Source organism: Callithrix jacchus, chromosome 2 (assembly GCF_049354715.1).
Source record: "Callithrix jacchus isolate 240 chromosome 2, calJac240_pri, whole genome shotgun sequence".
Lineage (NCBI taxonomy): Eukaryota > Metazoa > Chordata > Mammalia > Primates > Cebidae > Callithrix > Callithrix jacchus.
This window is the reverse complement of record NC_133503.1, coordinates 75,881,104-75,891,752: the sequence shown is the minus strand read 5'-3', so window position 1 is coordinate 75,891,752 and position 10,649 is coordinate 75,881,104. Positions and strand designations below refer to the sequence as shown.

The following is a 10,649-nucleotide window of genomic DNA, read 5'->3' as shown; positions in this document are numbered from 1 at the left end:
CTGGAGAAACATTTCCTACATCTTTCCAAGGCAGGCAGAGGCAAATTATACCACTACATTAATTCTAAGTTTTTGTTTCATTTAACTGTCTTCCACTATTGTTTTAGTAATTTTTATTCATGTTCCTCTAGGCCTTGCATGTGATACCCCTCCATTAAGTTTGTTTCCAAGAAAGCAATATTCTTAGTCACTCCTGAGACAGGTAACTTCTTTCCCCCTTATTTTTAAAGGTATCTATTGCTATCCAGTGGCAGCGCTAATCGGAACGAATTACCTCTACATTCTTCGTATTTGAAGAATGCTTTTAGTTTTAGTTCCCAGACTTCAGGTCTTAAACGCGCCTTTACACTCAAAAATTACCGAGGACCTCAAAGAGCATGTGAGTTATAATTATCAACATTTACTCAATTAGAAATTAAAATTGATATTTCTAAGTGCAAGAATACACATGCACACATTCCATTAACCACCACTGCAATGGCGTCATCATGTTATGTGATCAGTGGAAATTACCATGCGAACATTAGAGAATGTGAATGAAAAGGAAAATAGTTTCGAAATGAACGGACCCCTTTCTTGGGTCTCCAATCCATCCCACCCTTTCTCCCCATTGTAGGAGACCCAGGATCAAGCTCTGGGAAGCGCCCTCCGTCATAGGACTTGGTCTTCCCTTCCAAAACTCAGTGCCTCTCCAGGCGGCCTATCCCCAGCAAAGACCCGGAAGTCCGCGGCCACAGGCAGCAGCGCACGACACCAAACCCTTGCTGGGCCGTACCGCATCCGGAAATCGGAGCTGCGCACGCACAGCAGGGCTTTGACTTCCCGGCGTGCTCCAGGAGCGTGGCGTGGACCTGCGTGGACCTGCGCGGGCCTAGAGGCCCACGTGACCCGCGGGGCGGCCGGGGCGAGCAGCAGTGAGTGCGCGTCGTTGCGGGGTCGCTTTGCGGCTACGGCTTTGCGTTCCTTGCAGGCAGCCCCGGGCTCGTCCCCGCCTCCGCTCTCGCCATCGGCGAGAAAAGCAGCTAGTGTGGGAGGAAGGGCTCCATCCCCCGCCGCCCTCCCCCTCTGTTGTCCGGCGGGATCTTTTGGCAGTCCTGTGGCCTCGCTCCCCGCCCGGATCCTCCTGACCCTGAGATTCGCGGGTCCCACGTTCTCTGCACGCCCTGCTTCGTCCTCAGTTAAACCTTAGTGGGCTCCAGGTCCCTGGTGAGATTAACGTTTGCAAACATGTCCCGGATCGAAAAGATGAGCATTCTAGGCGTGAGGAGTTTTGGAATTGAGGACAAAGATAAGCAAATTATCACTTTCTTCAGTCCCCTTACAATTTTGGTTGGACCGAATGGGGCAGGAAAGACGGTAAGTTTACAGGTCGCTACATCTTTCGGAGAATAAAATGTCTGGGGAGTTCAGAACTCTCTTTAGAAGCAGAAGCGTCCCTATGGCTCCACAGGTGGAGGCTCTTGAAGTGCCTCGGGGTAGGCCTCGGCGACCTTAGGAGTTAGTCTGAAGCAGTACCGGAAGGATGTCCCGGCATGTTTTGGGTACAGGGTATACTTAAGAATCCCGCGAGACCAAGAGCTGTCGCCACCCACTCACAGTTCAGGTCCTACTGGATGGCCTTTGGTCTGTATTGATGTTTTTTAACGCTGTCTCCTTGATTTCAAAACAAAGCATTCTCTTCCCAGTATTTGTCCCATACAAGAATTCCTTAAAAAGTTATAAAATGATACATATATGACTAAAGAGTTTCTAAGTATGCCACTGCCCAAGCATTATACATGGAAAATAAATGGCTTAGCTTTAAAATGTAACTGATGTAGTGACGCTGAACTTGGAAAACTTTTGTTAGGATGTTCTTAAAACCCAGTCAAAAATTTAAAATTGGCACACGACTGACTTACTATGATTATTATTGTTTTAAAAATCCTGGGAATATTTAGAAATTTGAGTGGAAAGAATAGCCAAGAGGTGTTCTGGTCAGGAATGGTGACAAGAAAAAGCAAGACAATGTCAGTATAGCAGGGAGAAGAATCTAAAGGAAGGATTTGTGAAGAGCATAGAAAGAGAGAAGGTTGAGAATTGAATGCCAGACTTGTTTAATTTTGTTTTTGTAAAAATGTTATTTGTTAAATGCTTACTATGTACTCAGCATTGTGCTAAATACTACCAGCGGGGAGAGTAGTACTGTATAATGTTTTTTATGAGGACTAGCTACCTCAATAAAAATTTTTGCTTCATCGTTTATTAGTTGTCTGACTGTTGGCAAGTGATCTCACTGCTCTGTGCCTTAGTTTTCTCATTTATAAAATGGAGATTAAAAATAGTTTCTACAGGCGGGGCACGGTGGCTCACGACTGTAATCCCAGCATTTTGGGAGGCTGAGGCTGGAGGATTGCTTGAGCCCAGGAGGCTGCAGTAAGCCGTGATCATGCAGCTGCACTCCAACCTGAGCAGCAGAGTGAGACCCTGTCTCTTAAACAAACAAAAAGCTTCTACAGCCTAGAGTTAATGTGATAATTAAATAAATGTGTGTAAGAGTGCTTAGTACAATTCAGTACTTAACTGTTAGCCATTTTTATTGAATTAGTTTAAAGGGTTCCAGTTGCAAATAATTATTTTTTCCTAAGCAGTAGTTCTTTATATTAGGATAACTTCTTAGTTATATAACATTTCTCTGAACTTACAGCACTGATTCTTTAAAAACTTAATCAAATCTTTATTACAGGTTTTATAATGTCAGATGTTATCTAACTTTTATGGTTTCCCTGTTAAATAACATTTTTGTAATGAATTCATATTTTATGATAAACTGTGATTCTCTTATAATGAAATAATATGATTTTCTGTTTCTTTAGACCATCATTGAATGTCTAAAATATATTTGTACTGGAGATTTCCCTCCTGGAACCAAAGGAAATACATTTGTTCATGATCCCAAGGTAATGGTGCTAGTAAAATTTTGCGTTTTTATAATTATAAAAGTGATAATAGCTTATTGTAGAAAACTTGGCATTGGAGAAGTATAAAGAGAAATGCAAGTCAGCCCCACACAGTTTTAGCATCCAGGGATAACCGTGGTTGACATTTTCATGTATTTTCCTCCTCCTTTAAATACTGTTTTATATAGCTGAGGTCATACTCTTAATTTTGTATTCTGGGTTGTTTTTCCCCACTTAACATTATCAGGAAGTCCCATGTCATTAAAAAACTATAATCTGGGTGTTTGGCATTGAGTGCTTCTTTTAATCTTTATACTGTTTGTATATCTGAGATATTTTCTACTTAAAGTTTATGAACACTTTAATAGTTCTATAATTTTCTTACATTAGATTGCTTTCAGTTTTTCATTAAAATGTACCATGATAAGCCAGGCATGGGGGTATGTATGAGTAGTCCCAGATACTCTAGAGGCTGAGATGGGAGAATCACTTCAGCCCAGGAATTCAAGGCTAGCCTGGGCAATATAGTGAGACCCACTGTCTAGAAAAAAAGTACCATGAGAAAAATCTTTGTGTATGAATCAGTTTGAGTTATGGTGTTTATACTGTTAATGTGTGTAAAGGACATAGAATTGGGTCAATAGGTTTTGTTTTTGCACATGTAGAAATGAAACAGCAATATGTATATATATATTTTTGTTTGTTTTGTTTTGTTTTTATTTTAATGGGGTCATGTGCCTCTCTCGATGCTCCCTGACCCCATTTCCACTATGTTAAGAGTTCATTATGTATTCTTTCAAGCTTTTTTCTGCTTATAAAACCATGTCTTTGTAAGCATATAAATATATTTCACACATATATATTTTAGGACATTAGTATATTTTTATACTTCTGTTTTATTGTTTTTTAATTACTAAATTGTATTCCATTGAGTTTATATCCTGTAGTTTATTAACTGACCCCCTGTTGATTATTGTTTCCACTTTTGTGTGATTAAAGTTAACTCTGTAATTTTGAAAGTATTTATAAATTTTCCACTTAGATATTTAATAGTATTTAGTACATTTACTGAGGCCTCTTTATGACTATTTCTTACCTTCTCTCTCCTTAAATCTACCATCTACTCTTCTCAATTGATAATCTTGCTTTGTACTTTATTGAGAAATAGCAAGAATCAAATGAAGATTCCCTCATTTTCCAATCATCAAATCTATGAAAGTACTGTACATGTGTACCCATACTGTTTTTTTCTTGTCTGTTAAGGATAAATTATTATTTGTTTTATCTAAACATCAACCAGCTCCTTGGAGGCTAGATCTCATTGATCCCTCTTATCCACCCAAGGCTTTTGCCCTTTACTTTTTCCTTCTCTTTCCTGCATCCACAGTTTCTCTTGACGAATTGTTCGTATCAGCATATAAACATGCTCTGGTAGCTCTAGTCTTCAAACAAAAAACTCTCCCTTTACTCCAGTTCACTCTTTAGCCATTACCTTTTCTCTGTTCCAATATATAGCGGAATTCATAAGATTTGTATGTACTCATTGTGTTCACTTCATTGTCTCCCATTTTTCCCTCAGTCTACTCCATTCAGGTTTTCTTTTTTTACTCCACTAAAAGTGCTCTTGTAAGGTCACTGATAATCTCCATGTGCCAGATAGAGGGGTCAGTTTCTATTTCTCATTATCATCTCTTCAGATTTGATACAATTGGCTATTTTTTTTTTTTTTTAATATTTCCCCCTCCGGTTTTGTGACACTGTAATATCATAGTTTCCTTCTTTCTCACTGGCTATACCTTAGTCTTTGTTGGGTCTACCTTTGCTTGATGAGCTGGTCATCTTTGTACTAACCCTTTTCCCTGTCTGTCTTGGATGAGCTTATTCAGTCTAATGGCTTTGAGTACTGGTTATGTTCTTATAACTCCCATATTTACATATTTGACCCTGACTTCTTTCCTTAACTGTAGAGATATATGTCTAGCTGTTTGTTTGGATATTTAATGGCATCTCAAATTTAGCATGTTCAAAACACTACATTCTCAACTCTGTTACTACCCCAGTACTTCTCCCCACTGCCAGTTTTGTAAATGCTGTCATCATCCATACATAAGCAATTCTTACCTACCCTTTAAAATTACTTCAGAATATGTCTACTTCATTCCATTGGCCAATGTGTTCTTGTTCCAAGCCGCCATTATATTCCCTTTCAATTATTACAGTAGTCTCTTAACTTGTTTTTCTGCCCTCATTCTTGAAGCTCTCTTTCACAGAGTAATTAGAGTTGTCTTTAAAATATTCATTCAAGAGGGAATGAGTTGTTCAAAATCTGGTAGGAACACATTCCATTCAGTCTAGGTGCACAGTTCCTGAGCATGGTTGGTGTATTCAAGGAATCACAAGGAAGAACAAGGGAAAATGGTAGAAAATGAAGTTAGAAAGCTAGAAGGGACTAGATCCTGTATGTCCTTGGATTCTAGCCTTATTTAAGTAGGAATCTATCAGATGTTGGGAGATTTTGAGCAGGGAAAGAACCTTATTTGATTTAGGTTTTGAAGTGCTCAGTCTGGTCACTGAGAGAAGACAATCTGTAGGTAGCAAAGTTAGGAGGGCAGAGACAAATTAAGAGGATTTTGTAATGATCCAGGTCAGAAATATAAGTGGCTTGATTAAGGTAGTGGTGCAAGTGGTGAGAAATGTTTGGATTTAGGATGTATTTTGAAGGTAGAACCAACAAATTAGCTAATGTTTTGGATAATGGTGTATGAAATAAGTAAAAGCATCAAGCATAACTCCAAAGTTTTTGGCTTGAACAACTGGATAAAATAGTTTTGCCATTTACTGTAATAGAGACACTCTGGAAAAAAAGATTTGGGTGGATCTGGTTTAAACATGTAAATTAGGGATATGTGTTAAATATCTAAAGGAGATGTCTAGTTGGCTAACAGAATTCTGTTCAGGAAAGAGATTAGGGCTGGAGAAAGAAAATTAGAAATCATTAATGTATGCAGGTAGTTCTGCTTAATTTTTAAAGCCTGATGACATCAAATAGTGAGTAAATATGGAAAATATATTCAAGATCTGAACCTAGAGCACTAGAGCTAATGCCTTTAGAAATTGGGAATAAGAGGAGAAGCTAGCAAAAGATAGTAAACGAGCAATTAAGTAATGGAAACTGAGAGGATGGTGTCTTAGAAGACAATAGGATAGGCTGGGGATGGTGGCTCACACCTGTAATCCTAGCACTTTAGGAGGGTGAGGTGGGTGGATCACAGAGTTGGGAATTCATGACCAGCCTGGCCAATATGGTAAAACTCTGTCTCTATTAAAAATACAAAAATTAGCCAGATGTGGTGGCACATGCCTGTAGTCCCAACTACTCAGGAGGCTGAGGCAGGAGAATCACTTGAACCTGGGAGGAGGAGGTTGCAGTTTGCCAAGATCAAGCCACTGCACTCCAGCCTGGTGACAGAGCGAGATTCCATCTCAAAAAAAAAAGACCAGTATTATTAAGAAGGAAATCATCAACTGTGTCAAATAAGTTCATAGCTCAAGAGAGGAGTGTTTGGATATGTGGAATTTGTTTTTGCTCTTGACAAAACCAGTTCTAGTAATCAGAGAAAGGGTAAGTGGAACAATTATTTTATGAATTTTGTTGTAAGTAGAAACAGTCAGGGCAGTACCCGATTAGGTTTACAGGATAAAGGAATGTTTTGTTGTTTTGTTGCGTTTTTAAAGGTGGGATATGCTAGAGCATTTATAGACCACTGGGAATGACTCTGGAGGGAAAAACTGATTCAGGAGAGGGGATAATTACAGAGCAAAATTCTTAAGTAGGCAAAAAGAGATAGGATCCATTGCCCAACTGGAGGGGATACCAGGAACATGCACGGTTATCCAGAGTAACAGGAATGGCAGGCAGAATATGTGATTGGAAACTTTAGTGGTAAAAGAATGAGTAAGTTCTCTTTTGATGCTTCTATATTCTCAATGAAAAAAAAGAAATATAATTACTGGTTGAGAGTGGGAGTAGGGGTTGATGGAGCCTAGAGAACAGGGTAGTTTTTAACCTCGTGAGTAAATTGATTAAGGGAGTTGTTCTGGGATTACATGACAGTGTCAGAGGTTTTGTGAAAATTTAAAGAGAGACCAGCCATCATGGTTATGTATGTTTTTTTGGTCTTGTTCAGGCCAACTACTGAATAAGTTGGAAAGTTGTATTTATCCACAGTTGGGGATTTGCCTGGTAAATACAATGAAGGTAATGAGAAGCAAGGAATTGAGGTTTAATATGGTTTGGATTTGTGTCTGCCCATATCTTATGTCGAATTGCAATCTCCAGTGTTGGAGGACGGGCCTGGTAGGAGGTGATTGAATCATGGGGGTGGTTCCCCCCTTGCTGTTCTTGTGATAGTGAGTTCTCATGAGATCCGGTTGTTTAAAAGTGTGTAAGACCTCCCCCATTACTCTCTTCCTTCTGCTCCAGCTATGTAAGTTGTGCCAGCTTCCCTTTCGTCTTCTGCCTGGATTGTAAGTTTCCCAATGCCTCTGCAGTCATGCTTCCTGTGCAGCCTGTAGAACCGTGAGCCAATTAAACCTCTTTTCTTTATAAATTACCCAGTTTCAGGTACTTCTTTATAGCAGTGAGAAAACAGACTAATACAGAAAGTTGGTATCAAGAGTAGGATATTGCTATAAAGATAGCTGAAAATGCGGAAGTGATTTTGAAACTGGGTAATGGGCAGAGGTTGGAATGGTTTGGAGGGCTCAAAAGAAGACAGGAAGGTGAGGGAAAGTTTGGAACTTCCTAGAGACTTGTTAAATTGTTTTGACTAAAATGCTGACAGTGAATTGCAGGCTGAGGAGGTCTCAGATTGAAATAAGGAACTTACTGAGAACTGGCGTAAAGGTCACTCTGGCTCTCTGGCTATGCTTTAGCAAAGAGACTGGTGGCATTGTACCTCTGCTCTAGGAATCTGGGGAACTTTGAACTTGAAAGATGATTTAGGGTTATTTGGTGGAAGAATTTTCTAGGAAGCAAAACTTTCAAGAGGTGGCCTGGTTGCTTCTAACAGCATAGGCTCGTATGAGTGAGCAAAGAGATCTGACACTGGAACATATATTTAAAAGGGAAGCAGAGCATAACAGTTTGGAAAATTTGCAGCCTGACCATGTGGTAGGAAAGAAAAACCCATTTCTTTGGGAGGCATTCAAGCTGGCTGCAGAAATTTGCATAAGTAAAGATTATCAATAGCCAAGATGATGGGAAAATTGGCTAGAAGGCATTTCGGTGACCCTTGCAGCATCCCCTCCCATTACAGGACACTACTCCCTGCGTTTCAGCCACTCCAGCTTCCTCTTACCTCCATCTCAATGCTAAAACCCTTTTCTAGGCTGCCTTCCTCTCTCTCCTCAATTATTCCTGCTTCATGTCTTGCTTCAGTTCACTCTGTTCATCCTAAAGACAAAGTAATACTTCTAAAATGTGTATCTACTTCATGCATTTCCCCTGGTTCAAGCCCTTTAGTGGCTTGCCTTAAGTCCAAAATCCTTACCATGTTTAGAAGGCTGTTAATTTCTGAAACATTTTATGTACTACACATAAAATGGTACTTCTCTTTTCCCTGTTTTCACCCCAGCCATGGCTAAAAAGGCCCCAGATACATCTCAGGCTGCTACTCAGAGGCTGCAAGCTGTAAGCCTTGGCAACTTCCATGTGGTGTTAAGCCTGTGGTTGCGCAGAGAATAAGAGTTGAGGCTTGGGATTTCATGTAGATTTCAGAATATGTATGGAAATGTCTGGATGACCAGGCAGAAGTCTGCTGCAGGGTCAGAGCCCTCATGGAGAAGCTCTAGTAGAATAGTGCAGAGGGGAAATGTGGGGTTGGATCCCTTACACAGTGTTCCCAATGGGGCACTCCCTAGTGGAGCTGTGAGAAGAGGGCCACTATCCTCCAGACCCCAGAATGGTAGATCCATCAACAGCTTGCACTGTGTGCCTGGAAAAGCTGCAGGCACTCAACACCAGCCATTGAGAGCAGCTATGGGAGCTGACAGTTGCAGAGCCCACCTCTTGTGTCAGTGTGGCCTGGATGTGAGACATGGAGTCAAAGGAGATTATTTTGGAGCTTTAAGATTTAATGACTGACCTGCTGGGTTTCGGACTTGCATGGGGCCTGTAGCCCTTTATTTTGGCTGATTTCTCCCTTTTAGAACAGGTGTATTTACCCAATGCCTGTACCGCTATTGTATTTTAGAAGTAATAACATGTTTTTGATTTTATAGGCTCATGAACCAAAGTGACTTGCCTTGTCTCAGATGAGACTTTGGGATGTGGACTTTTAAGTTAATGCTGAAATGACTTATGACTTGGGGGACTGTCTGGAAGGGATGATTGTATTTTGCAGTATGGGAAGGATATGAGATTTGGGAGGAGCCAGGGGCAGAATTACATAGTTTGGATTTGTGTCCACCCAAATCTCATGTCGAATTGTAATCCCCAGTGTTGGAGAAAGGACCTGGTGGGGGTGATTGGATCATGGGGGTGGATTTCCCCCTTGCTGTTCTTTTTTCTTTTTTTTTGAGATGGAGTCTTGCACTGTTACCCAGGCTGTAGTGGAGTGTCATGATCTCAGTTCACTGCAGACTCCACCTCCTGGGTTCAAGCAATTCTCCTGCCTCAGCCTCTCGAGTAGCTGGGGCTACAAGCATGCGCCACCATGCCCAGCTAATTTTTTTATATTTTTAGTAGAGACGGGGTTTCACCATGTTGGCCAGGATGGTCTCAATCTCCTGACCTCATGATCCCCCCACCTCAGCCTCCCAAAGTGCTGGGATTACAGGCATGAGCCATCTCGCCCAACCCATTGCCCCTTGCTGTACTTGTGATAGTGAGTGAGTTCTCGTGAGATCTGTTTGTTTAAACATCTGTCACAATTCCCCCTTTATTCTTTTTCTCCTGCTCCAGCCATGTAAGATGTGCCATCTTCCCCTTCACCTTCCGTCACAATTGTAAGTTTCCTGAGGCCTCCCCAGTCTTGCTTCCTGTACAGCATGTGGAACTGTGAGCCAATTAAACCTCTTTTCTTGATAAGTTACCCAGTCTCAGGTATTTCTTTATAGCAGTACAAGAATGTCCTAATACAACTATAATCTTAATACATTGACTTATTTCATCAATCCTCCTGTATGTAATCAATCTCTCATTACTGCATCAGGGCTCTAGCATCCCATATGGGCTGACTCCATCCCTGTATGCCAGCCTTCCTTACCCTGCATAGTCTCTTGACTCTTCAGTCTGACTCTCTAACAGGATGCTTTCCCATTCTGTATAGGCTTTGACTTCCGGTGCTGGATCATGTCCTCATTCCCCACCCTTTTCTGATACCATGTGGCCTCCGGCAGTGATGCCCACTCTACTCTGTGACCTGAATCTCCCAAGATCTGAGTCACTGAGAGCATCACTCTTCTCAGTCTGATACTTTATACCAGGTGGCTTCTTGCAAGAATGCCCTCTCTACTCTATGATCTGACTTCCCCCAGCTGACTTACCCTTCATCTGTAAGGAAGAGAATGGTGAAACCCATTCTCATCATTATCAGGCTCTAAATCCTCATGTTATTCCCTGGTGTGGACACTCTGCCTCTGAGCTGGATCCTCCCTATTCATAGATTCCCCTTTTGCCCTGCTGGAACTCCAATACCATTGGACTCT

General features: G+C 41.1%; 1 protein-coding gene across 2 annotated transcripts in view; it reads left to right on the top strand.

Annotated features, from left to right (window-relative positions):
- Positions 1-873: 873 nt before the first annotated feature.
- RAD50 (RAD50 double strand break repair protein) overlaps positions 874-10,649 on the top strand; it is a 97,414-nt gene continuing 87,638 nt past the window's right edge. Inside the window, exons 1-2 of one of the 2 annotated variants that reach the window (XM_035290883.2) lie at positions 874-914; positions 2,856-2,939. Coding sequence is in view for 1 of the 2 variants with exons in the window: in XM_035290882.2 (XP_035146773.2) it covers positions 1,228-1,356; positions 2,856-2,939 (213 nt within the window). In the remaining variant the exon portion in view is untranslated. Of the gene's footprint in view, positions 1,357-2,855; positions 2,940-10,649 lie in introns of both variants that reach the window. The other variant, XM_035290882.2, reaches the window with a different exon arrangement.